Source organism: Girardinichthys multiradiatus, chromosome 19, assembly GCF_021462225.1.
Source record: "Girardinichthys multiradiatus isolate DD_20200921_A chromosome 19, DD_fGirMul_XY1, whole genome shotgun sequence".
In the NCBI taxonomy this organism is placed as follows: Eukaryota; Metazoa; Chordata; class Actinopteri; order Cyprinodontiformes; family Goodeidae; genus Girardinichthys; species Girardinichthys multiradiatus.
The window spans coordinates 22,346,920-22,373,897 of NC_061811.1; the positions used below are offsets into that span (position 1 = coordinate 22,346,920).

At 41.6% G+C, this 26,978-nt stretch overlaps 2 protein-coding genes and 1 long non-coding RNA gene across 8 annotated transcripts in view; 2 read left to right on the forward strand and 1 right to left on the reverse strand.

Annotated features, from left to right (window-relative positions):
* pdss2 (prenyl (decaprenyl) diphosphate synthase, subunit 2) overlaps positions 1-8,877 on the forward strand; it is a 48,998-nt gene extending 40,121 nt beyond the window's left edge. The window contains exons 4-8 of the mRNA XM_047393244.1: positions 65-139; positions 811-981; positions 3,345-3,476; positions 5,045-5,080; positions 7,635-8,877. Coding sequence (XP_047249200.1) covers positions 65-139; positions 811-981; positions 3,345-3,476; positions 5,045-5,080; positions 7,635-7,790 — 570 coding nt within the window. The 3' untranslated portion in view covers positions 7,791-8,877. The remainder of the gene's footprint in view (positions 1-64; positions 140-810; positions 982-3,344; positions 3,477-5,044; positions 5,081-7,634) is intronic.
* Positions 992-16,720, reverse strand: LOC124885055. 4 transcript variants are annotated; one of them, XR_007042580.1, is made up of 5 exons: positions 16,582-16,720; positions 3,357-3,530; positions 3,112-3,233; positions 2,709-2,934; positions 992-1,305 (listed from the first exon to the last, which is right to left on the reverse strand). It is a non-coding gene; the product is annotated as an uncharacterized LOC124885055 (long non-coding RNA). The 4 variants fall into 4 exon arrangements; XR_007042579.1 differs by having other exon boundaries at positions 992-1,341; XR_007042577.1 differs by lacking the exon at positions 992-1,305 and having other exon boundaries at positions 2,551-2,934.
* Positions 16,473-26,909, forward strand: bend3 (BEN domain containing 3). 3 transcript variants are annotated; one of them, XM_047393236.1, is made up of 5 exons: positions 16,860-17,197; positions 17,284-17,326; positions 17,422-17,476; positions 17,548-17,726; positions 22,870-26,909. In XM_047393236.1, the coding sequence occupies exons 1-5, from the start codon at positions 16,929-16,931 to the stop codon at positions 25,099-25,101; spliced, it is 2,778 nt and encodes a 925-aa protein (XP_047249192.1). In that variant the 5' UTR covers positions 16,860-16,928; the 3' UTR covers positions 25,102-26,909. The 3 variants fall into 3 exon arrangements, with proteins under 3 accessions (XP_047249193.1, XP_047249194.1, XP_047249192.1); XM_047393237.1 differs by lacking the exons at positions 16,860-17,197; positions 17,284-17,326 and adding an exon at positions 16,473-16,663; XM_047393238.1 differs by lacking the exons at positions 16,860-17,197; positions 17,284-17,326 and adding an exon at positions 16,618-16,755.
* Positions 26,910-26,978: the final 69 nt, after the last annotated feature.

Genomic DNA, 26,978 nt, shown 5'->3' on the forward strand with positions numbered 1-26,978 from the left:
ATAAATGAGATTTTCTCATGTTTTTATAGCATTTGAAGAATGTATTTCTTTTTCTGTTTATCAGGTGGTTGAACTGATCTCCAGTGCCATCGGGGATTTAGTCCAAGGAATATACTATGAAAATTCCTACAGTGCTGAGGTAAATCAGTCATTCTTTGAGAACATTTTCACCAGAAAAGGAAATCTGTCTCTACCTCCAACTGACTTTCATGCCAGACAGTTAGTCTGTTTGTTGCTTTTACATCATATTGCTCTGCTATTTTCATTTTCAGGAAAACATTCCCAAATGAATTCCCAAAGGATAGAAGTTACCACGTTTTAGGTCCATTAAGGTCACAAGCCAGACTAAGGCTATGACCTGAATAGAAAGTGAATCTTTCTCCAGGATTGGTTCTGACATTAGGTGCCACCAGCTGACTGTAAATGAGAAAACATCCTGATAAATAATGAATTAAGACAGACTTTTAAATCGACCACAGTGCTGTCAAGCTGCAGTGAGAAAGAGTTCCCTTTAATTGCTCTGTTTTTAGGTTATGCTCTGAATCCACAACCAGCTTTCTCCTTCTTTTTTTATTCATTTGTTTAATTCAGAAAAAATAAATAAATTTGAAAGAGTTATTATAGTGCAGTTTTGTTTTTTCTGGAAACATTTATTTTAGAGGATTTTTTCCCAAATGTTTTCTTGCTCTGTGGTATCCCTCTCTTGGCTGTAGGACTTGTGTGAACAGACTGAGTAAAATTATGTATTTACTTTTGGTAGCGGTGTGTTTTCATTGAACTTTGAAGTGTCTGCCACTGTTTGCTCTGCAGGACGGTCTCGGCGAGGGCGTCGACGTGACGTCTTGGGAGGATCAGACGTTTCTGTCCCATGGAGCACTGCTGGCAAAGAGCTGTCAGGCCGCCATGCAGCTCGCTAAACACGACAGAGAGGCCCAGAGACTGGCCTACCTCTATGGAAAACACCTGTCGCTGGGCCACAAGGCAAGTTTTAGGGAATCAAAACAGTGACCAACCAGACTTTTTAAAATAATCTTATGAATAAGGGGGTTAATGAAGAATTCTCCAGGTTATGCAATTTTTCGTTTAATTTTTTTCTTTCATCAAGCATTTCTGGCTAATTGGAAGGAAAATATTAATCTGATATGATTGAGGACTTAGATTAGCGGCGCTGGTGGTGTAGGTCTTAGCGCGTGACCACATATAGTCCTATAGTCCTCGAGGCAGCCGTCCCGGGTTCCAGTCCCGGACCCAGCGACCTTTGCCAAATGTCTCCCCCTCTCTTTGCCCCTCCTTCCTGTCTGCCTACTGTCAAAAATAAAGGCCTCTAGTGCTGAAGAAATTCTTTAAAAAAAAAATAAAAAAATACATGTGTATGTACAGTGCTTTGGAAAAATATTAATACTCATTTGATTTTTTTCACATTTTGTCACAAACACCAGCTACACTGTAGTTTATTGAGAGTTTGTGTGATAGAACAACACAAAATAATGCATAATTATGAAGTTTAAGGAAAATAATGCACTGTTTTCAAAATTGTTTTGCAAATAATCTGAAATGTTTCCCGTACATTTGAATTCATTACACTGATTTGATGGTCTGTAGAGCCACCTTTCCCTGCCATTACAGCTGCAGGCTTGTTATGGTATGTCTCTACTAACTTTGTGCGTTTTAGAGTGAAATTTATCCCCATTCACCTTTTCAAAATAGCTTAAAATCAGTTAGATTGGGTGGAGACTAAAGTCTCAATTGGATTTAGAGGTGAAATTTAACTAGGGCATTCTAACACATGAATAGTCTTTGATCTTAATCTTTCCATTGTAGCTCTGGATGTATGAAAAGAGTCTTTCTCTCGGTGAATATCTCAAGTCTTTTGCAGCCTCCAACAGGTTTTCTTCCAGGACAACCTTGTCCTTATTGCCATCTATCTTCCTATTAACTCTATTAACTCTGATCATCTTCTAAGTCCTTCCTAAAGAAAATAACCCCCACTACAGGATGCTGCCACCACCACCACCGTTTCACAGTTGTAATGGTGTGCTTTCTTTAAACAATTCAATAACCTTACATAAAAGGCAGATTTTCTAGAGTGCACAACTCACCGTTGTGTCAATAGATTCTCCTACCTGAGTTGTGTATCCCTGCAGCTCCTCCAGAGTAACCATGTGGCTTTCTCTACCTGGCCTGTGTAGGTAAACCGTCTTGATTTGGTAGATCTGCCGTTGTGCCATGCTTTTCCCATTTTTAGATGATGGACTGAGCAGAGCTCTGGTAGATGTTTTATAACCTAACCCCGCTTTAAAGTTCTGCATAACTTTATCCCAGACCTGTCCATTGTGTTCTTTGGTCTTTCTGAAGCTGTTTGCTCACCTCTCATGTCTTTACAGAACTGTATATATACTGAGATTAATTTACACATAGGTTGGTTCCATTTACTAATTAGGTAACTTTGGAAGGTAATTGGTTGCACTGGATTTTTTTAGGGGTAAAAGAATAGAAGGGGTTCAGTGCTAATTCATACATCACAGATTTTAATTTGTTACAACCGTGTATCATTTTGCTTTCACTTCACAATTATGCCGCACCGCAAGTTGGACTATCACTAAAAGTCCCAATAAAATACACTGGTTGTAACATGATAGAATCTGCAAAAGCTCAAGGGCTATTAATGTTTGCAAAGCATTTTTATACATGTGCTGCAGAAAACTTACATTTTAATTGAGTTTCACTTTAGTTAACATTGCTTTTTTTTCTTAGCAAGCTTTATCCCTCCTGTGACTGATGTACTTTTTATGACTGTGATGAAGTTAAATCAAAGCAAAGGACTAAATGAGCTTCTGATCCACATGTTGCAGTCGTGTCTGAATGCATGAGTAATTGGCCCTCCTCTAGCGTTGCTGTATCTGTGTTCATCAAATGCTTCAAACTGGAGTTGATCTGGCAGGAAAAGTTGTCGAAAAAGGACACAGGCAAAAGATGAAATACTGAAATACAAAAGTAGGCTCCAGAAGGCTGCTTTGTACTGAACCTAAATGTTTTTAGGATAAAACTTAAATGTGCCACAAAGTGAATGCTTTTTTTTTTTTTAGAAGTTTTTAGGTGAATCTTGATTACCTTAATCACAGCGCTGTAGTGGTTTGCCATCTCTTGCCGAGGCTCCCTGCAGATACCCAACTGCGCGACCTCTGCTGGATTCACAGCATGGTGGAAGCTAAAATGGACTCTTTAAAGGAGAACTGTCCTCACCAGGACAGTTGTCTCTTTTTTATTTTCACCAGTGTGTAATTGGTAACATGAACATTACAGAGCAGCATCAGTTACTGTTTATGTGTTCCACTTTTTCACAGCTGAACTCTGACCTGCAGCCATTTGTGAAGACCAGGCTGGCAGAGATGACATCGTTCAGTCTGAGCGCTGCCCCGGTGGTTTTCCACCGTCAGATCGTCGGGAAAGAGAAGTGGCACCAACATCTCCAGGAGGTAAAACCTGGGCAATCGGTCACACCGTCTATTTCTGGAAATTCTTGCCATGTTCTGTAAAATAAATAAAAAAATGTAAAAAAGTCAAGACTTTGTAAGGTTGCAAAAGTCAGCTCTGATCTCAGTTGGAAATCCAGCTGCTTTAACACTTCCTAAACTCTTTGAGTTTAAATGCACTGGAGAGCAGCTGCTTGTTTATACACTAAAGAGTCTGATTATTTACCTGAAATTTTTAACTTTTAATTTGAAATTAAATAGAAATCAGTTTGTGTCAAAAAATCAAAAGGCTTGAAACCTCAACTCCATGACTTTTTATATGCATGGTTAAAACATCGATGCCTCTGAATCTGCTGGGGTGGCTATATTCTGATCTTTATTGTAAATGTTTAAAAAGATTTTTTAGATTAAAAAAGAGTTGAAAACTGCCTTCATCAAAGTCTAACATATCCCACATTTTTGTGAAACATCCTTATTTTGTTTCTTTAAAAAGAATAATTAAAAAGATGTTTTTAATTTTTGTTGTTTTATTTAATAAAGAAGAAATGTTTTTATCTTGAGTATAAATTCAACGTTTCACTTCATGTGGCAATGTAGAGGGTAGTGACAAAGCTTACAAATTCACAGTAGAAAGAAATAAGAAGCCTTATTAAAGTGGTTACAAAGCTGGTGAGAAAACTACAGCTTCCTGCATGTTCTAGGAAACGCCTGGAATTTTATACAGGCGTTTCCGAGGTCCAGATAAGTGGGAAAAATCCAAAAACCGTGGAAAATATTCGTATTTCCAGACTTTATTTGCTATGCAAAAGTTTCATCCACCATGTTCTGCCTCTCTCTCGCTGGTTTTTGTATATTCCATTTTTAATGCCTGACATTAAAGAAGTCTTAACAACAGAAGCTTAAAACCATACTTTTAAATGTAAAATGTAAAACTTTTAATCACAGAGAGAAGAGAGGGTCTTATCGGTTTTATTAAAACATTTAAACACCAAACATTTTTAAAACTAAAAAACAGGAATAATCTTTTATGACTTCAAAATAAACACCTGTAGATGTCCCAGGTAGCAGCACCCAAGAAAGGACAATAAACCCATGAACCCTGTACTGTGGCAGCCTCCATCATTGCACTGCATGAAATATTCACTCGTTTTCTGTCCTCCTTTTTTTTTTTTCACTCCCAGCCTACTTTGTCTCGGTCTCCTATTCACAAATATAAAGACAATCCTCGATTACAAACATTGGAGTGAAAACAGGGGGAAAATGTGCAGAGGATCCCCGTAAATCTGAAAGAACATCAGTGAAGATAGAAAACCTCAGGAGAAGATTTTATTAAGAGAGTTAGAGTTGTTGATGTTTTTTATGCACAGGAACAGATTGATGCAAACTGTGGAATACATCTTAACACAATTGATTTAAGGTAAAAATGGATCTGATGGTAAAATCTAAATATGCTGTCTTTAGAAGTATGCACTGTACAGATTTGTTATAAATTTAATCCTCATCATCTATCCATCCATTTTCTTTACCCAGTAGCTTCACTAAAATCAACTCTTTTCTGTTCTCTCTCCAAGGCAAGGACCTTGAGAAACCAGCTGGACTATACTAAGGTAAGGTGGCATTTTCAACTAACTGTCCTGTTTTTTAATTTCACTTTTTCACCTCTCTGCTATGTTGTCCTGAACCTGTCAGGACGTCCACAAACAACCAGGATGCCTTTTCAGTGTAACTCATGTCAAAGTTAAGAAACGCCTTTCCAAAGTCAACGTGTGAGGCCAGAATGGGACCAAAGGAACAGAGGGGAGGGGTCTGGTTAGTGTCAGGAGGGGTAGGGGGTGTTATCTGGACCCGTCTGAAACCAGAGCTGGACGGATTGGTTACCGAGGCCTATTTGTGGAGGAGACACCACGGCTCTGAGACAGAGGGATTGTGAGAGAATCTCCTTCAGCCAAAAAGGGAGAGACCTTTTTAAGGGGAACAAGTGGCGAGGAGACACAAGGAAGGAAGCTGAATGTAGGATAGGGAGGAGAAATAAATGTATGGGGCAGGAAAAAGGTAAACGTTGTATATTTACTTAGAAATACCTACATGATTTCTGTATAGTTTTATGTAGGTAGGAAAACACCAGATTTTCTTAATGTGAACCACACTTTACCTAAGTTTTGTGTCTGTAAAAAAGAAGTCAAAGACCTTCTCAAGCACACAATGTAGATTCACCACATTCCTTGTTAATCTCATGGTAATTGTCAAAGGAAGACACCCTGAGACCTGATTTTCTCTTTTAATACTAACCAAACAAAACAGCAGACGAGTAAAAAAGCAGCCAAAGTCCTTCTTTAACCCTGGAAATCCACTGATCGGACTAAGCTGGACCTTTAATCCAAACAGGATACTTCAGGGAGTAAACACATCAGGGAGCTGATGCAGAAAGAAGCAAAGTTAGCAGACAGAAGGGTATGAAATGCAAGAGGAAAATGAATCTGTTTTTAAATAAATAAGCAGGCAGGATGTTTTTGAGTTTAGCTCCTACAGTTATTTTTTTATTACATTTTTTCTTTCTTAAAGGAAGGCCTACGGGGGCTTTCCACCTCCAGAATTCATGAGGCAAAACGCCCTCAGCAAAAAGATGTCCCGGTGCAGCAGCAGGAATGCACAAATTTATTCAAAAAACCTGCAAACTCAAAGCTGCTGTTAGTGCTCATTCAGCTTCATGTATTCCTCTTCAACATGTTGGGTTGAGGAAATGTGATGTGCAAACTAATTAGCGTTACTTTACAGTAAAAAAACTATTTGGCTTATATAGATTTCTTTATTTTTTTTTTTTTTGCCTTTTTTAAAATCATACTTAAATATTTCAAATCACCAAACAAGTTTTAATGTTGGATAACAATAACCTGCATGAATACAAAATGCAATTTTCAAATTAGGAAACCTTATTCAAAACAACCAGGCCCAGTATAATAATATAATTTTCCCCTCCTTAAATCATGAATGACCTGTAATTAACCACATTTCTGGGGCTCACTAGTCACACTGCTAGACCTGTAGAATCAAGAAATTGCTGAAACAGAACCTGTTTGACAGCATGAAGTAGGTTAAAACGTCTCCAAAAGCAACACATAATACCTTGATCTAAAGAATTAATGAACAGATAAAAAACAAAGTCATTGGAAAGGGTTACAAAACCATTTCGGTTTTGGGTCTCCAGGGAACCACAGTGAGAACCGTTATCAAAATGTAGAAATCATGGAACAACGCTGAACTTTCCCAGTGATGGAAGGCCTACCAAAATTACTCCAAGAGTGAAACTATGATTCATCTCAACAGCTCAAAAAAGCACCCAGAACAACAGCTAAGGCCTCACCTGCTTCAAATAGGGTCAGTGGTCATGATTTAACATTATGAAAAAGAAATGGCAAAAATCGGATACATGGGAAGGTTCCAAGGTGAAAACCACTAGTGACTACTGGAAAAACCATAAAGGCTGTTTAAAACTGACCAAGAATAGACTTTTGGGAAAACATTCAGTGGACTGACTACACAATGTGGAATATTTTGGAAGATGTGGTAATAAATCTTATTAACAAGTAGTTTATGCTTTAAACCCCCTCCAATGTGGCTGGATTAAAACAATTCTGCAAACAAGAGTGGGCAAGGATTCCTACACAGCGATGTAAAAGACTCATCACCAGTTATTGCAAACGCTTGTGGCCCATCCAGTTATTAGGTTTAAGAGGCAACTGTTTTTCACATAGAACCAGGTTGGTTTGCATAGCTTTTCCTTAATTAAATCAGCAGAGGTGTATAGTTGGAAAAAATACTTTTATAAGGTGCTGTACATTGGTCTGCACATTCGCAAAGTGTTTAGTTAATTACCAGGATTTAAGTGAAACGGAGCATCATTATTTAGTTGATATGACAGCTAAGAGCCTAAATTGCCCAAACAAAGATGTAAATGTGACTGATAACTTAAATCTTTAGCTTTCAGATAAATATGAAAACCTGCATCCCAGCTGACATTGTATCAGTGTTTTTGGGGCGGGAAATTAAAGGCCTGCCTTTGACTTTAAGAGCAAACTAACTTTTTCTGTACATTGACAGCTGCACCGTGGCAGCACTGACACAGACGTGACAAACTAATGCTTGTTTTCGCCCCTTCCACAGCTCCTGGCAGCAGTTAAGTCGGAGAAAGGCGTGAGCTCGGCGGTGGACTTGTGCCGTTACCATAGCAACATGGCTCTGGAGGCTATTCAGGCTTTCCCCTCCTCTGAGGCTCGATCTGCCCTGGAGAACATCGCCACCGCTGTCACCAAATTTTGACCCAAATGCACACAAACACCCAGAGACACTCTCCTCTGAGGAGTGCTGAGTGCCTCGTTTTGGTCATAAAGCTGTCGTCATGTTTTTCCATCAGAAACTCCTGCAACTGTTCATCATCGAACAAAAATTCAACCCTCTGGTTTCGTGCCAGACATTTTTGCAGCTCCCCCTCTCGTGCTCTGAGAACATATCCTGGCAGACTGCTTTTTTTAAAGAAAGAAAAAAACCCAGGCTCTTTATTGTTACCTGGCTTATCAGCAAAGCCACATACTGGGCAGAACATTATTTAAGATGTTTTGATGATTTGTTAGTGTCATCTGAAAAATGTGACATGAATGGGAAATGATGCACTCAGGAGTACTTATTCTCAAAAATGTCCTTTTTTTTAAGCTATTTAACCTGCTTGTTAGTGCAGAGATGATGCTAGAAACTGCAACTGCTAGATGTTTTTGCTCTTTGCCAAACTGAAGAGTTTCACTGGAGAAGAAACTCCTGTTTTACCAATTATCCTGCAAAGAACTGCTTTTCTGCAGAGGCTGGACTGGGGTAAATCAGGAGTCATAATGTCATCAATGTTACCTTGTTATGTCAGTCCCAACGCCTGTTTATCTATCTGTTTGTGTGTGTGTGTGTGTGTGTGAGAGATCTGAAGCAACGCAGGGGCGGGGAAAGGTCACCCAAACCTCTCCCCTATGGGCCAGCCAGCGAGCACATTGAAGCTCCGCCAAGCAGTAATTATTAATGAAGAGACCTGAGCAAATGGACAGGAAATGCAGAGGTATTGATTGGGCTAGCTGCTCTGCTGTAAGCTGCACAGGCTGGCGCCAGCCTGGTGGCCTGTGGTTTCCCAGGCTGCTGTCTGTGGAGGGCATGGGTGGGGGGCACAACTAAGGTGTGAAACCAGGCCACCGCTGGCAGCTGTCTGTCACATACCGGCTACACCTGAAGGACAGAGTGCACAAAGAAGGGACAGGGAAGAAAGCTCTGTCTCTGGAAAACAAAACCTTACGCAGAATGTGATGATTTACAAATCATTCAGAGCCTATATTTAACTGGGAAATGGTACAAATAAAACTAAATAAATCTATGAATGGAGATCTGTTTTTTAAATGTCCTAATATTTATGTGGTTTTTAAGATTTTGTTGCACTAGTGGCCTTCATTCAGTGTTTTATAACCATAACGAAACAGAGAGTTAAGGGGGAAGACATGCAGCAAATATCTGGAGGACTGGAGTCAAACCGAGGACTAATAGCCTCTGTTTATGGGGGTACCTGCTTTGCTGCTATGCCACACGCTGCCCATATGCTAATTTTTATAGATGCACCTATCAGGATTTTTCCTAGTTGATACCAATTTTTAGTTTTCTTTGAGATCTAACCTCTATCTTCTGAGTTTGACAATTTCCAATTGTTTTTCTTACTTAAGGTCCATCATAAATGCATAAATAAAAGAAAAAATGTGCTGAGGGTTCTTTGATAGACCTAGCAGTTTTGAATCCAACAGAAAATAAAGGATTGGCAGATTTTATCATTTATGCATCAAACCATGTCCTTTCATCAAATTTTATTAAATATATTAAACAAAAGAGTGCATCAAAGTTTAAGCTGTTGGTTAGTGCGTTTATAAAATGGAAGTTGTGTAATTTCTTAGTTTTGATGCATTTATTAAATGAAAAACATTGAGATTTTTCCGTTACAAAAGCCAATAGTCCGATCTCAGCAGCAATGATCTCTGGCAGTTTCACTGCTGCATCTCTTTTCATTTTTTATTTGGTGTCTGCAGCATGTATCAAAAGGGTTTGGACAGTTGAAGTAGTTTGCTTCATTTCACAGCAAATAACTCCTTAAGGAACCGAGATCAACTGATATTGTTTTAAAGAAAAGTGGGCACTTACAGTTTACTCATAAAGCAACTTTAAAGCTCCAAAGTGCTTCATTGTGAAAATGCAAGGAAAGACATTAAAAATAAGAGGACAAAATCTGTTTTAGTTAGATCTGGGCAGGTTTAGAGGAAATGCTACTTTCTTGTTGCTATTTTCTGACATGAGGTTAAACAGATCTGCTTTAGTTGTCTGAATGTTTTTTTTCCCATTTTCAAGAGTAGTTAGGAGAAATGGGCATCGTTCTAGTGCCATATTGCAGGAAAACAATTTAATTTAGGTTGAAGTAATGAAAGCATGTGCCAATTGGTATGTTAGATGATTTTGTTTTATTTTCTTTACAGAAAGTTTTCACTATATATAACATTAAGGTTTTCTAACAAAGTGGACAAAAACTTTAGCAAATACAAATATTAGGATCTAAAGAAAGCAGTTATTAGTATTATGCAAAAAAAATGTATTAATAGTTGGATTAAATCCTGATGATTGGCAAACGTCTACTGTTTAGAAAATGGCCAGAGTTACTGATGCAGACTAAAAGGTGGAAGGTGTATGTGAGCTTGAACCATCTTCAAAACAAGCCTCCTGTCTGTCTCTCTGTTGTTCGTCCACATCCTGTTCTGCTTTGGCTTCATAGGTACAGCGAGGTTCTCCTCGGGCCAGGGAGAGCCTGGGGCTCTTCATGAAATATCCATCCTTGCCGTGAGGAGACATGAGGAAAGTTACATGGAAAATTAAAAGGACCAAACAAGAAAAGAGGCTGGGACACAGTCAGAATGACAAATATAGTTACCAACAAAACTTTTTTGGTGGAGAAAGGCTGCTCAAAGCCGTGAACTGTTGCAAGTACACTCCCAGTAGGAATCTAGCAGGGGTTGCAGGAGATAGTTTAAAAGGAGGTGTTTTTTTGGCTTCACGCAGTAAAGCTGAAAGTATAATGTAGAACTAAAACCATTTTTTTTCTTCCTGGAAAACATTTTGCTGACAGCATTAATCTTTTTAAAATCTCATGTGAAGCCCACATTTAGAGCAGAATGCGAAGATAGAGGACTTCTTTTTAGTTTTATATGGCGTGCAGCAGAAACCCGACTCTGTGTTTGCTTTTTCCAGTTCAGGGTTCTTGGGTATCAGGAGAGCAGGAGCTGGCACAGATCTGAGTTTACATCCCAAACATGAGGCGGGGAACAGCGGCCCGAGTGTGGCTGGCTGGACCCAGACGGTGAGCGGTGTAATTACAGCTGGGTCCGGTAGAAAGAGACTCAGTCAGCTCCGTTCGCCTGGTTCAGGGCCTGACAGAAATCACTTAGTTTTAAGCTTCAGTTAAATTTTCGAAGGTCTGCTTTTACTCAGTTCTAAGATTCCCCTGAAACAAACTGATTGTATACGGATGCCCCTTCAAATTTATTAATTTTTATTTGTTTTCAGGTTTTCAAAAAGCTTTAAACTGTAATTGTTTTCAGAATAATGTGCTCTCAAAATATGTAGGTTTATTTAGAAGAAGCAAATCAGCTTTGCTTTGAATGAAGATGGCCCAGCAATCCATGTTCATTGTTTGACCCAAAACTAACTTATTTTAGTATATTCATAAGCACAGATGTATTTGAAATCATTACATTTTTTGTGTTAGCAGCAATCATCACTTTGAATCAACATGGCATTACATGCCAGAAACTACTACAAAGAATAATTCCCCTAAACTTCAAGATGAGGGGTTCAGTTGCAGTGAAAAAGGCTCTAGGATGCCCAACAGAATTATGTTGCCACCAGTGCACAGCTTGTTCACAGCTGACTGCAGGAGGGTATTGAGGTTAAGACCAAATGGACACCAAATGAGCATGATCAGGTTACCCATCTCAAGATATACAACGATTTAAAAAAATTGAGGTTTTAAACAAAATACAATACCGTTCCTATAGTTAAATTTCTTTTAATAAAATGTCAAAGTTGCACAGCTAGTGTTTTTTCAGCTGTATGGAGCAGTCTTGCTCTGCACTCACTCCTCCTTTACCTGTTTCGGGGCAGACTGAAAGTCTGTTTGGAAAGTCGTGTGAAAGCTAAAGGAGCACCCTCTGTTACGTTTATTAAGGTTATACTTTTTTTTAAAGTACAATTGGCGTGGCTGTTAAGCAGCAGAGTAAAGGCAAGCTAATTAACCAGCCAGTATTAGCCCCCAGTGTTACTCTGTTTACCACAGCTGACTCTGATCTGAGAGTGACCATGTTCTTTTGCTCTACATGTGTGTGCATTAAAATTAAAATAATGATAAATAAATGTCATTGCCAACATGAGGTTATCATTCCGTAACAATCTCTTACTGAGCCACAGCAAGCCACATTTAACCAAGAAGAAAAGGGGTCCATGTCTCCTAACAGCAAAGCATCCTGATACAATCCATCAATGAGGTTTCTTCTCATCCAAAAAGGTGGACATCTTCCAATTCAGCCCAAGGACACCGCCATGAATAAAGCGTGGGATCAAAATGTCCTCCAAGAGCAACTTGTCTTAAATTTATCTCAGTTTTGGACCTTAAAATATTCTCAATATTTTCACATTTTTCATAAAAGGTGTTAACTTTTATTCAGTTATATGTTACATTTGCAGCTCTGCTGCTTTTTCAGTTTTGTTGGATGAGTTCTTGTTTTTTTTTTAGGGGTGGTATTGCTGGCAGCAACTTTGTGTCTTATGTGTTGTAGTACTGAGTGAGGAGCTAGGGTGTTATTACACTGTTACAAAACTATAAAGTTTATGATTGATGGCAGAAACACTTTGTTGGAAAGAATTTATTACAGCATCCAGTCTTTCCTGCAAAATAAATCAGCTTTAAAACCTGGCTTGTTTTTGTTAAGAACATTGAAAAAAATGCATTTACCTTACCTACTCCCAGTTTCTTCAGAAAAGTCCATATTTAACCATTTATGGCAGGAAAAACTGATTTTTATGGCTGGCTAAAAGCTATTATTCATAACTGATATAATGCTTTAAATTTAAGCAACACGGATGCAAAAGCCGATGACTCGCATACCAGCACCAAAAAACACAAGTTGTAAAAGGCATGTTTCACTTATTTAAGTTACTTCGTGAGTTGTTTCTTTTAGCAAGTAAATGATGAAGTTAATTTATTTATTTTACCTATGGTCTTTTACCTATTGGTCTTTTAACAAAAAGGTTTTATGAAGTCCTAAAATTAATTCTCTGAAACCCAATACAGCAAAAACCTGAACATTACCTTCTAACAATCCAGGAACAATTTGGTGGCAATTTTTCAACATAAAGGAGCAATTTTGGACCTGTGGTCAGATACAGCTAAGATCATAACTCCACTGAGAACCTGTGTTCAGGTGTTTAAGATGCACTGCTATGTCCGACATCTCATTTCCAACCTGGTTTTGCTTTTCTGTCTGTTCATGTGGATAATTTTCGGTCAATGTTTGAAATAAATGATGTTGGACCGCTTTCTGTATGAATTCACACAGGTAATGGATCACTTGCAACCCTGTGTTCTGTGACCCCATTAACAATAAGTATCTATATAAAAATGACTGAGTGAATATGAGTGTAAAAGAACGTTAGGATCTCCATTTGTCTTCCTCTGAATGGTCTATCAGTAAACACCGGCTAATATCATCACAGAGCCGACAGTGATGGATGAAACTCATTCTCCTAAGATGGGAACAGTATGCCTGATTGGCCTCTTCGATACAGAGGAGCACATTGGCCAAAAATGACACTTTAATGAGCTCTTCCCTGCGTTAAGTGCTGGCCGCCGGCCCCTCATCCCTAGCTGCTGCCTGGCTGACCCTGGGTCACGTCCCCCACTCCCTCCCACATATCCATCCCCTCCCGAATGAAGGCTGCTCACTTCATTGGCTGACAGGCCAGACTGCCATGGAGACAGCTCATTAGTGGAATAATGAGAGCCACACGTTGTCTTGTTATATCATCTCTGTATGTCTTATTTGTGGCTGGAGAAAGAACGTGAATGAAGTAGATGGTGATTAACTCGAGATTATGGTTTAGGGGGGTCTCCTGGCTTCAGAGGGTTTGGTGCTCGGCTCAAGTCCAGTTTAATGGACCACAGTTCATTTGCACCCGCCAACTAATTGATTATTTGTTTAAGAAAGTTCCAGCTGCCATCAGTATTACAGACTCAGTTTTCCTTCAAATTTAGATTTGTGAATTCATTAAATTTCTGATGGAACAGCTGCTGAATAAGTGCTAGTATGGATCACAACCTCCTCTGGGATGAATCTAAAACAAGCTTTAATTTCTTTCCAGGCTTCCTTTTTATGTTTCTGAAAGCGTTCAATCTCACTCCCATATCTAATAAGAAGATGCACGAAGGATCGTGATGATTTTTTCTAGTTACAAAACAGAAACAGAAACAACATTTTACACTTTTAATCTACTTTCCTGCGCAGAGAGCTATCAGTATACATGCTGTTACTCTCATTGAACACTTGAGGGCGGTGTTGTCTGTGTGGTTTTGCTCTACTGTGGAAGAAATTATTTCTACGACCGTCATTTATAATTAAAGTTTCATTATTTCAACTATGTGAACAGATGTTTTAAAAAATAAATATTGTATGTGTATTTTATTATCATGGTTTATATATATTTACTCTAAAAATAGATCTACATTTCTTTCATTCTCAACACAGAGTAGTGTTATCATATGTGTTGTGTGTGTCAGTGGCAGATTATAAAATATTTCAGAGAGACAAAAACTGTTATACTTAGCAATACATGTTGCAGTCCACAATTTCCCAAAACTGTTGGGTCATTTTTCTAAGCTTATAGATTACCCTTCTTGAACTTGTTGAGTACTTTCCCTGACGTTTAAGGTTACTTTGCTGGAATCTTAATATTTACTTGCTGGTAATTTGAGATTGCTTTCTCAGACTTACATTTTAATTGTTGAAGTTAGAGTTAACATCTTCAAAATGTAAGGGTACTTTGTAAAACTTAAAGTTTACTTTCATTAAATTAAAAGGTTACTTTTCAGAACCTATAAGATATTTTTCAGTAATTTGCATATTACTTTCCAGAACCTACAGTATGCTTTCTTTCAGATTACAGGGTCCCTGGAAGTAATCTGCAAGTACCGTGTAACTTATGAGGAAGTTACGGGGTAACTAGCACATTACTTTTCTAAAATGTATAAGCTACCTTCTTAAAACTTAAGCTTACTTTACAGAACCGACAGGATACTGTCCCTCTAAGGATGTGACAGGGTACTTGCCCCTAATTTACAAGCAAAGCCAGCTCACCCTTTAGGGCAGTGGTCCTGCATGTTTTAGGTGTTTCTTTGCTGCCACCCATCTGACTTAGATAACTGGGTGATTACCAGGCTGCAGCAGCACCTGATGGCATGCAAAGGTCATGCAATCATTTGAATCAGGTGCACTGTAACAGAGACGCATTGAAAACATGCAGGACAAGGGGCCCTGAGGAATAGGGTTGGGAACCGCTGCTTTAGGCAATATAGGCAAATGCTAAGGACGCCGTGGCCTCCAGGGGGCGCCACATAATCGGGAAAAAAATTCACCCTCAATATAATTATATTAAAACTAGTTATTACTATTAACTCTAACATAACATATTAACGCTAACATAGGTTTAAATGTAAAGCGATACCTAATTAATGTTATTTTAGAAATTCTAGGAAAGTACAGCTTTAGCAGGAGAAGTGAGGTTGAGTATGTAGTGCATTGGTCATCACTCTAGTGGATGTAGTAATAAAAAGCACAAGTATGTAAAATGCCTTTTTTTTGTACATAGTTTTGTATATAGTTGTATATAGGTATTTTCTATAGCTATGCATATAGTTATTTTATTTAGTTTTTGTATACTGTTATTGCACAGTCTAAATGTAGCTTATGTATAATGTCATAATGTGCAAACTGTGAGTTTATTTAAACTTTATGTTTAATGTTCATTGTTATATTTATAATTTACTACTTTTATTATTTATGCATAGAATTTTTATTTTGTGGTAATGGTATTTATATTGTTTTCCAGATTGGTTTGTGTTTTCTTTCTAATTTGTTAAACATGTGCATTGGGTAACATGCTATCTTAGAAATTACATAGTGGTAAAAGCAATGCAATTCAATTTCTTTTGTAAGTGTCTCTAAATCACTAATGGATTCATTTACAGGTTCCCTTCATGAAACTTTAAAGATACTTTCCCAGAACTCACACACTATGGAATTTATGTAGGACTTAAATGCTACTTTTCAGAACTTACCTTACTGTCCTCGAATGTACAAGTTACTTTCAGAAGGTTACAGGTTGGGCTACTCTCCTGGAACCTAAAGTTACTTTACAAAATTGGATGTTGCAGGTTATTTTTCAGAACTTTCCAGAACATACCTATTTTCCAGAGACTACAGGTTATTCTAAAGACTGAACCATATTTTTGGGTGACTGGTAGCTTCTGAATATTACTGTTAACTTTCCAGAAAGTAACGTTTAAATTCCAGAAAGTAACCTCTTTTGTTCTGTGTGATGTATTGTGTATTGCTAAAAAATGTATTGTGTGCTTCCTGAACTGAGGATAAGGGTAAAAAAAAAAAAAAGTAAAACATCCTGAACCTCAAGCTATCCTCTATAAATTGGACACAATTTCAAAGGAACAGGTTCCTTCTTAGAAAGCTGTTATCCTGACATTAAAACAGACTGATGAGGTACAAACACCTGGAATCTATAATTGTATAAACCTAACAAATTCCAGCTAATGACGTAGTTTTAAACTGCACCAAAACGATGAAGTCATTAGCTTCGTCTCCGGGGCTTAGCGGAAGTTACGCAGCAAGCGCGCGCCTGGTATAGTCACGTCACGCGACACAGCAAAGAAGCCCAGCGAGAAAAGGAAAACAAAACAAAACACCAACAACAACTCAACAATTACCTTTTATCAGAAAGCAGCAGCAGTTGGCGGACATGTCCGGCGCTTTGCTAACCCTCCTCGCTGATGACATGGAGTCGGAGAGGTTAGTTCCGTTGGTCACGCGCGTTTTACCGTTAATTCACCACGACTCCTCCACGCTAACGTCACCGTGTCATTAATGGTCACAAAGCACAGGTAATGGGGCTCAGTTGTAACTCTCACTGTAAGGAGTGAGTGTTAGCCTCGTCATCGGGGTGTAAAGCATCACATTCTGACTGTCTGGTTGTATTTATTTGTGTTCAAACGGTCCTGGGTGGAGGAATGAGGAAGTAGCTGGTTGTTGTTATGCTGTAGAAGAGAGAGATGAGATGACACGGACTGCAGGATCCTCCTATAATTTTCTGAGTGTTAAAGAAACAAATGGATGTCAGAACGACACAATCCTGAATCCGGTTCTGTTTATCCACCTGCTCCACATTTTGACCGCTCACTCCATTGCAGAGGAAACAGCCCCAAACATAGATTGTATCAGGATGCCTCACTGTTGTCACCACACAGGAAACTCTCCACCTTTCTTCTCTGGGCAGATTGCGTTTAGGATGCCCCAAATTAGAAGAAAGATCAAGGAAATACAAATGTAACATATATGTCCCTGCCAAAACATTTAGACATGACTTGCTGCTTTAATCTTTGCATAGAGCTAACTTTAAACATTTATTCAAGGTTTTTGGAACCGGTGCAACTGTTCACATTCATTTTCTTCTTGGTAATATTTTCATTATTATTTGCTCACCTGATTACTGTGGCTGTGTCACGTTATCCTGTAGTTTTTTGTGACTCGTTTGCGTTTGATTTTTCTAGGCTATGAGTTCCTGGGAGCATGGAGAACACTCAAATGAAGCAATGCTTGAGAAAGGTACGTCACACCTTCTTATCTATAGTGTGGTGTAGCAGCAATAATTTATTTTGATCTTGCATTATTTACAGAACATCAGCACATCCAGGATGTTAAAGAGGAAGAAGAAGATTTTGCTGTTTGTGAGCCATCTCACGCACATGAAAGAGGATCTCCCGAACCCTCAGAGGCCAATAAAAGGTCATCTGGAGAAGTCAGTCCTGAAACACATCAATCCACTAGTAACAAGAGAGCCAGAGTCTGCTCTGAGGTAAAGTAATCCTAGATTATAAAAAACTGAACCAACCTCCTTTCTTTATATTTCGACTCACCATAAGCCAGACTTCATGTGTTAATGTTTTAATGATCAATAGTTTTCTAAGCACTCTGGTGGTCTTTCAGTGTTTTTTTAAAGCTTTCACTGCCTTTTTTGTTTTACTTATTTTCAACTTTCTTTCAAACACCCCTAAACTGTAGGAATTGATCTGTGTCATCAACACAAACAAAACCAACTAAGCAAAGAAACAATTTAAAACACGTGGGGAACGACAGTGACACCTGGAGAGGCGTGATCGGGAGGAATGGCCTCCCCGATCTGAATCTGAGTGGTGTTTTGTTATTGGACTTCTGTGCTAGTCACGGATTGTCCATAATGAACACCGTGTTCAAACATAAGGGTGTCCATCAGTGCACTTGGCACCAGGACACCCTAGGCAGGAGGTCGATGATCGACTTTGTTGTCGTATCATCAGACCTTCGGCCGCATGTTTTGGACACTCTGGTGAAGAGAGGGGCTGAGCTGTCCACTGATCATCACCTGGTGGTGAGTTTGATCCGCTGGAGGAGGAGAAAGCCGGACAGACTTGGCAGGCCCAAGCGCATAGTGAGGGTCTGCTGGGAACGCCTGGCGGAGCCCTCGGCCAGGGATGTATTCAACTCCCACCTCCGGGAGAGCTTCGACCAGATCCCGGGGGATGTTGGAGACATAGAGTCAGAGTGGACCATGTTCTCTGCATCTATTGTCGATGCTGCTGCCCATAGCTGCGGCCGTAAGGTCTGCGGTGCCTGTCGTGGCGGCAATCCCAGAACCCGGTGGTGAACACCGGCAGTAAGGGATGCTGTTAAGCTGAAGAAGGAGTCCTATCGGCTGTGGTTGGCTTGTGGGACTCCTGAGGCGGCTGACGGGTACCGTGAGGCCAAGCGTGCTGCGGCCCGGGCTGTGGTAGAGGCAAAAACTCGGGCCTGGGAAGAGTTCGGTGAGGCCATGGAGAAGGACTACCGGTTGGCCTCGAAGCGATTCTGGCAAACCGTCCGGCGCCTCAGGAGGGGGAAGCAGTGCTTTGCCAACACTGTTTATAGTGGGGGCGGGAGACTGCTGACCTCGACTGAGGACATTATCGGGCGGTGGAAGGAGTACTTCGAGGATCTCCTCAATCCTGCCATCACGCATTCCGTGGTGGAAACAGAGGCTGGGGACTCGGAGTTGGACTCTTTCATCACCCAAGCTGAAGTCACCGAGGTGGTTAAAAAGCTCCGCGGTGGCAAGGCTTTGGGGGTGGATGAGATCCGCCCTGAGTACCTCAAGTCTCTGGATGTTGTAGGGCTGTCATGGTTGACACGCCTCTTCAACATTGCGTGGCGGTCGGGGACAGTGCCTCTGGACTGACAGACTGGGGTGGTGGTCCCCCTTTATAAGAAGGGGGACCGGAGGGTGTGTTCCAACTACAGGGGGATCACACTCCTCAGCCTCCCTGGTAAGGCCTACGCCAGGGTATTGGAGAGGAGAGTCCGACCGATAGTCGAACCTCGGCTTCAGGAGGAACAGTGTGGTTTTCGTCCCAGCCGTGGAACACTGGACCAGCTCTATACCCTCTACAGGGTGCTCGAGGGTTCATGGGAGTTTGCCCAACCGGTTCACATGTGTTTTGTGGACCTGGAGAAGGCATTCGACTGTGTCCCTCGTGATGCCCTGTGGGGGGTGCTCCAGGAGTATGGAATCGGGGGCCCTTTATTAGGGGCCATCCGGTCCCTGTACGAGCGGAGCAGGAGTTTGGTCCGCATTGCCGGCACTAAGTCGGACCTGTTCCCAGTGCATGTTGGACTCCGGCAGGGCTGCCCTTTGTCGCCGGTCCTGTTCATAACTTTTATGGACAGGATTTCTAGACGCAGCCAAGGGCCGGAGGGGGTCTGGTTTGGGGACCAGTGGATTTCGTCTCTTCTTTTTGCGGATGACGTGGTCCTGCTGGCCCCCTCTAGCCAAGACCTACAGCATACGCTGTGGCGGTTCGCAGCCGAGTGTGAAGCGGCTGGGATGAAGATCAGCTCCTCCAAGTCCGAGGCCATGGTACTCGACCGGAAAAGGGTGGCTTGTCCTCTTCAGGTTGGAGGGGAGTTCCTGCCTCAAGTGGAGGAGTTTAAGTATCTCGGGGTCTTGTTCACGAGTGAGGGAAGAATGGAGCGGGAGATCGACAGACGGATCGGTGCAGCTGCCACAGTAATGGGGGCGCTGTGCCGGTCCATTGTGGTGAAGAGAGAGCTGAGCCGAAAAGCAAAGCTCTCAATTTACTGGTCAGTCTACGTTCCTACCCTCACCTATGGCCATGAACTTTGGGTCATGACCGAAAGAACGAGATCACGGATACAAGCGGCTGAAATGAGCTTCCTCCGTAGGGTGGCCGGGCACTCCCTTAGAGATAGGGTGAGGAGCTCGGCCATCTGGGAGGGGCTCGGAGTAGAGCCGCTGCTCCTCCACATCGAGAGGAGCCAGTTGAGGTGGCTCGGGCATCTATACCGGATGCCTCCTGGACGCCTTCCTCGGGAGGTGTTCCAGGCACGTCCCACCGGGAGGAGGCCCAGGGCCCAGGACACGCTGGAGGGACTATGTCTCTCGGCTGGCCTGGGAACGCCTTGGGCTCCCCCTGGAGGAACTGGAGGAGGTGTCTGGAGAGAGGGACGTCTGGGCGTCTCTGCTGAGTCTGCTGCCCCCGCGACCCGGTCCTGGATAAGCGGAAGACGACGAACGAACGAACAATTTAAAACAAGGAAAGAATAAAATTTAATTGCATCTGTAAAAAGTACCCATAATAATACAGGTGCACTGTCAAAAAACTAGAAAAATTCCCATCTTTCATTTTGGTGGGTAGTGTTTTAGCCACCTTTTTAAAAGAATGTGAACAAGTTAGATAAAAGAAGTGGGATAGCCAAAGACCTACCTACAGAAGAAACATGAACAAGATGTATTCAAATAACATACACTAAGTGGAATCCCTGACCTGGGTGCTAAGAGATGCTTTGTTTCTCACTAGATCTAATGTATGCTGTATTTTCACATAACAGCTCTTGCTGGTGCTAAAATATATTTTGAAGTGCCATTAGTGGGGTTTTAGGTTACCGTCTAAAATAATGGGAGCAAAATGTGTTTATACAAAGGTTTAGTGGTGAAATGTTTTTTTAATGTAAAGTTTTTTGTATCCTAATTGTAATCTCAGTTCAATTCAATTCAAAGATACTTTATTGATCCCCGAGGGGAAATTAGACTTCCAGTACAACCCATCCAAACATACATCATGACACAAGACAAGGGAGATGGGTCACCAAGGCTTTGCTGCCCACTCACAGGCGCTGCCCTTACTAGATGAGAAAAGAGGCCACATTAGGTAAGTAGAGGGAAAAAAATCATATTTCACACGTTATCATTAGCAGGATACAGTTTGAGATTGCAAAAAACCTCAGCACAAAGAAGCAACAAGTTTACAAAACAACATCATGCTGGGAACGGTGAAGGTGGTATGAGGGGTGCATATGTTTATCTTGAGCATGTGTGTGTGTGCAAGTGAGTGTGTGCAAGTAAGTCCATGAAGCACTGTCACAGAGGCCATTGTCCTTGATAGTTTGTTGGAATGTTCATCAACCGGCCACAAAGTTCTGAGCAGGTCCACAGATGTCCTCAGGGAAGGGAGGGGGCAGAGGGAGCAGAGCGTCATGTTTACATAACTTCCAGGAGAGGCTGAAGATAGCCAGCCATCAAGGCCATGCAGGGGACCCAGATTCAGAAAAACAATAATTATTTGGGTTAGGCTGACTCTTAATTTTCCGTCAACCTTGAGAGTCTCGCTGGTGCTTCTCAAAGGCAAATCCAAACAGCCAAATTCCTGGTCTTTCGCCAGATCCGAGCGAACAACTTTCTCCAAGATTTATACCATTTCACCCCTGAGTCCAGGAACCGCAACCTGCCTGCGATCCTGTATAAGGATCACATCCAGTCTGCGATTCAGCTCACGTAGCATCTCAGTCTGGGTGTTGATCTCCCTGAAGATCCCATCATACATGCCAGGCAGCCTCACAATTGTCAGAACAGCTGCTGACACTCAGAATTTCTCGATATGCCAGGTAACCGCTGACTCCAAAAAGCAGAAATCCTGATATCAAACATCCAATTATATACACATCTTCCACATCCTCGACTGACATTATCGACAAACACACAATCCTCCACTTCTGCCAGGAGTCCATTGTATATCCAGAGAAAAACGTTCCGTCCGGACAAGTTGGGCTCTCCTTCACCTTGTCTTCTCCTCGAGAAAATTTGATCAATTGCATTGAGAGACCAGCTGACCAAATCCCTAACTAAGAATTTGGAAGATATGCAAAAAGAGGCTCCAAAAAGAAGACAAGACACAGAGCTGAAGCAGGGCAGATATGGGAGGGGGTGGGAGACAGAGAAAAGCGTCCTCCTCCACCGAGAGCAGAAAGAAAGAAAGGTGTGTGTAATATCACAATCACAAATCAGTCATCCACCCATTCATACACACATTAACACGCTGACAGTGGTGAGCTACATTGTAGCTGCAGATGCCCTGGGGCTGACTGAGAGAAGTGAGGCTGCCATACGATCTGCGCCACCGTCATTTCAATGACACAACAATTGAGACAGCGTGGGTTTGAAACCGGCACTCCACCGGTTACAGGACGAACCCCTACCACCGCCACCACTGTCACCCCAGTGGGGGTCTGAGTGTAAGGCTTACAAATTCTACATGCCAATAATACCTTTGGCTTGTTAGATTGATGTTCATGTCCCTCGATGCTTACATTTGACAAATGTTTTTAGTTAAAGAAATGTAAAAGCTCACTAATGGTATTGTGGTTATTGTGTTTGTAGGAAATGGGAGTAGTCTTTGTGATATTTAGCTACAGTATCACAAATTTATGTTTTTCTGATATTGTGCAGCCTTAGTAGGAAACCTTTAACTCCAGTGTTTTGTTTCAAGTATTGAGCCAGACCAATTTAAAAGACAACTAAAGTCTGTCTATATGTATGATCTCTGTATGTAATGAAAAGATATGCTTCTCTCCTTTATCACACAACCATGTGTTTTGTTGCCATTTATTTGAAAGGTGTTTATTCTTTCTAGGTGAGGCAGTGTCTGACAGATGAGAGCCATCGACATGAGCCTCTTTTCCTCGCTGCGACTGGAGAAAAGACGCACCGTATCCAGGAGAGATCCAGGCTTTCCTACAGGAAGCCTCTTTTCAGCATCTCCCACAGGATTTCAGACAAGAGAAACACACCCAGTCTGGATCAGCAGGCTAACCATGGTGGCTTGAGTCAGCTCAGCATCAGCAGCATCCTTTCCCAGAAGCTCCAAAGTCCAGAGCTCAACGGCCAAGCTAAGGTCTTCACCACCACAGACTGTTCGGATCAGACCTCAGCAACAGAGTCCAACTTTTACCCACTCATTGAGAAAATGTTTTTTATCCTCAATACTCTAAACTCAAGCGTGACTCAGCTGCACAGTAAAGTGGACTTGTTAACCCTGGAAGTCATGCGGATAAAGAAGCAGATCAAACCTGCTGAGAGGACGGCAGACTTCCATCCTCCTCCTGAATATCTCCTAACGAACAATGAACTTAATCAGCTGATGGAACACACATCCAACGCCAGCGAGCTCGCCTGCCAGCTGCTTGTCCACCTTTTCCCAGAGCTATTCAAAGCCAAGGAGTGCCCCCATGACTGTATGGCAAGCAAGACAACGCTGGGATCTCTGCACCTGGAGCTGATCCGGAACTATGTGGAGGTTTGCTACCCCTCAGTGAAAAACAACAGCGTCTGGCAGGAGGACTGCCTTCTTCAGATCAATGATTTCTTTAATCGCTTCTGGGCACAGAGGGACATGGAAAGCACTCAGCTCATCAAGAAGCAGGCGGTCACTGGTGATGGGACAAGAGTGGAGCTTCCTCAGACATATCGCTTCATTAATGAACAGGGTCAGGAGGAGAATGTATCCTTGGATAACCAGCAGGGCAGCCTGCCTGTGTCCGACGATGGGTTGAATACTCAAGCTGCAGAAGAACTGGACGACTTCTCCTCGCCTGAAGATTTTGTGATTTTTCTCATGCATCGTCTCTTCCCGGAGGTTTTTGTAGAGGGCAAAATTCCTGAAGTCTCCAGCAGTTACAGTAACGTGGGCCAGCTCATTTTGGACTCTGACAAGATGGAAATCCTGAGGAAGTACATGGAGGCAAATTTTCCTGATGTGCCTGAGGACAGTTGGCTTCAGTTGTGCATTCAGCATATTGAAGACACGCTGGAAGGGCCGCACAGTAATGGGAATGGGAGTGAATCTGACAACATCAACTACGAGGGCTATGACCTTGCTGGCTTTCAGAAAGACGTTCCTGTAGTGAGGTTTCCAGAGGCCAGTGAATGTGAAAGACCTTGTCGCAAGTCCAAGAAGTCACTGCTCACCCCAGTGGATTTTGAAAATCTGACGATTCCTCCACCTGACTTCAGTGTTCCCCAGGCGTACATCTTATCCAGGGAGCAGCTAAAGAGCAACTATGAATGTAGCTTATCCATTGGCAACTTTGCCTCCCGGCTTCTGGTGCTTATGTTTCCCGAGCTATTCACCCACGAGAACACCAGAAAACAGTACAACTGCAGCGGTTCTCTTGGGAAAAAGCAGCTAGACCCTGTGCGTGTGAATCTGATCCGTCATTATGTGCAGTTAGTCTACCCTCGGGCAAAGAACAACAGAGTGTGGATGCTTGAATTTGTAGGCAAACTCGATGAGAGGTGCAGGAGGCGAGACACAGAGCAAAGAAGATCGTACCTGCAGCAGCGCAGAGTTGGTGGCCAAGAGTCAGAGCAGGAATTTCTCTGCCAGATCAACCACATCACTCCGGACAACACAAGAGAGGATTCAGACATTCCTTCTTTACCTCCCGAGAAAAGCAGCAAAGACTTCTGTAAGATCCCCCTCGACAAACTGACCATTTTCCAACCCGACTTCCCCGTACCCTCAGCCTACCTGCTGTCGGACTCCGAGGTGCGGGAAATCGTCCAGCAGAGCCTTTCTGTTGGGAACTTTGCCGCCCGCCTGCTGGTCCGCCTCTTCCCTGAGCTGTTTACTCCGGAGAATCTGCGCCTGCAGTACAACCACTCAGGGGCCTGCAATAAGAAACAGCTGGACCCAGTCCGATTGAGGCTGATCCGTCACTATGTGGAAGCGGTGTATCCTGTGGATAAGATGGAGGAGGTGTGGCACTATGAATGTGTGCCGAGCATCGACGAGCGCTGTCGGCGGCCGAACCGAAAGAAGTGTGACATTCTTAAAAAGGCCAAGAGGTCAAACACTGTGTCGTAGTTGCAGTATTTTAGTTAGTCGACATGTTCTGTTCTGTAATGAAATAATGGCTCAGTGTATAAGCTGAAAAAACATTGTTAAGCTAATGTTTTATCTTTTGCCTCCAGCAGCAAATGTTTTAGGCACTTCAGAGTTATTTTCTAATGTGTTCAAATATTCTTGTTTATAAGCCAGAGCTGTCATTGCTTGTCTAACACATTACTTTAATCAATGTAGCCTTAAAACCACCTTATAACCACAATAGTAGCTACAGTTAGCAGTCACACAATTTATCTATTAACAATAATTACTAATGTAGGATCGTGCCACCAGTTTTAATAATAAAGTACTTACAGGTGGGTCTGAGTATTTGCACAAGGACTTTTTTCAGCTTTTTTTCTGTACGTCACAAAAATGGGTTTAAAACGAAGTAATTAGGGCAAGATTCAAGGAGTTTTCTTTTAAATGTACTGCATCAAAGGTAATTGAGCTTATACACTAACCAGTCCCTCTATTACACATTGCTATTATTTGATTGGAGCCCGTTTTTCTTCAGAACTGCCATTCTTCTTTGTGGCGTAGAAAAAGTGCCACAGACAACAATCTGATGAGCTTCTTGTCCATATTTGCCTGATCGGATAAAGCAGTTGTGGCCCATTTATTAGCTGCACATTCACATCCCATTAAAACAATCATAGCCCATAGATGCTTTATTGTCTTGATAACTGTGGAGGCCACTGGAGTACAGTAAACTCATTATCATATTCAAGAAACCAGTGTGAGATGACTGACATGGCGCATTATTCTGTGGTCATAAAGGGATGAGCCAGGTCAGCAACAATACTCGGGTCTGCTGTGGGATGGTCATTTGGTACTAAGTCAACCGGTTTGTGCCAAGAAAAGATCCTCCATGCCGTTATACCACCTCTTTCTAGCTGAACTATTGATCCAAGGCCGGATGAATCCATGCTGTTGGATTGCTTATTCTGACCCCACTATCCAAATGTTTCAGCCTAAATCAAAGTTCATTGGCCGAGGCAACGTTTCTTCAATTTGTTTTCATGCAGTTCATAGCATCAGTTCCCTGTTCTTAGCTTTTGGGACTGATACCCAGTGAGGTCTTCTGCTGTTGTAGCCCATCTGCTTCAAGGTTGGATGTTGTGCGTTGAGAGATGGTATTCTGCATCGGCTTTAACTGTTTGGTCAGTTGAGCTACTGTTGCCTTTCTATCATCTGGAACCAGTCTGCCTATTCTCCTCAGACATTACTGAGGCATTTTGTCCACACAACTGCTACTCTTTTAACCATTTCATTTTCAAAGTCACTTAAATCCTCATTTTTCCTTCATTCTGATGCTCAGCTTGAATGTGTTCAGACCAAAATGCATTGATTCGCTGCCATGTGACCACCTGATTCCTTATTTTTGCGGACATGAAACAGGGTTAAAACCTAGATGGACCGGTTTTCTGACAGCAATTTAACAGGTGTTCCTGTTAAAATGGCTAGTGAGTGTAAATTATAGCCTTTAACATGACCCTCTCAAGTTTCTATCACATAAGTTAAAATAAAGTTCAGGTCAACCCATGTTAATTTGGTATCTTGTTTCTTTCTCAAATGTAGTCCAAACTCTACTTGGTAAATGATATAACTTAAAACCCATTGCGGTCGTCTACAGAACCAAAGCTGCTGGTTTTTGTCCTTGTCTGAATATTGATGGCCATATGACTGTATATTAAGCCTTCTTATAGAAGTGTATGTTATACTGGTAATTTAACATGACAATGGGTCATGATAACCTATTTCTAATAAATACACAGTTATAAAATGCAGTTGGGTTGTTTTATTTTAATAGAACAAGCACATTGATGTAAAGGTCTGATGTTGTGATATAACAGATT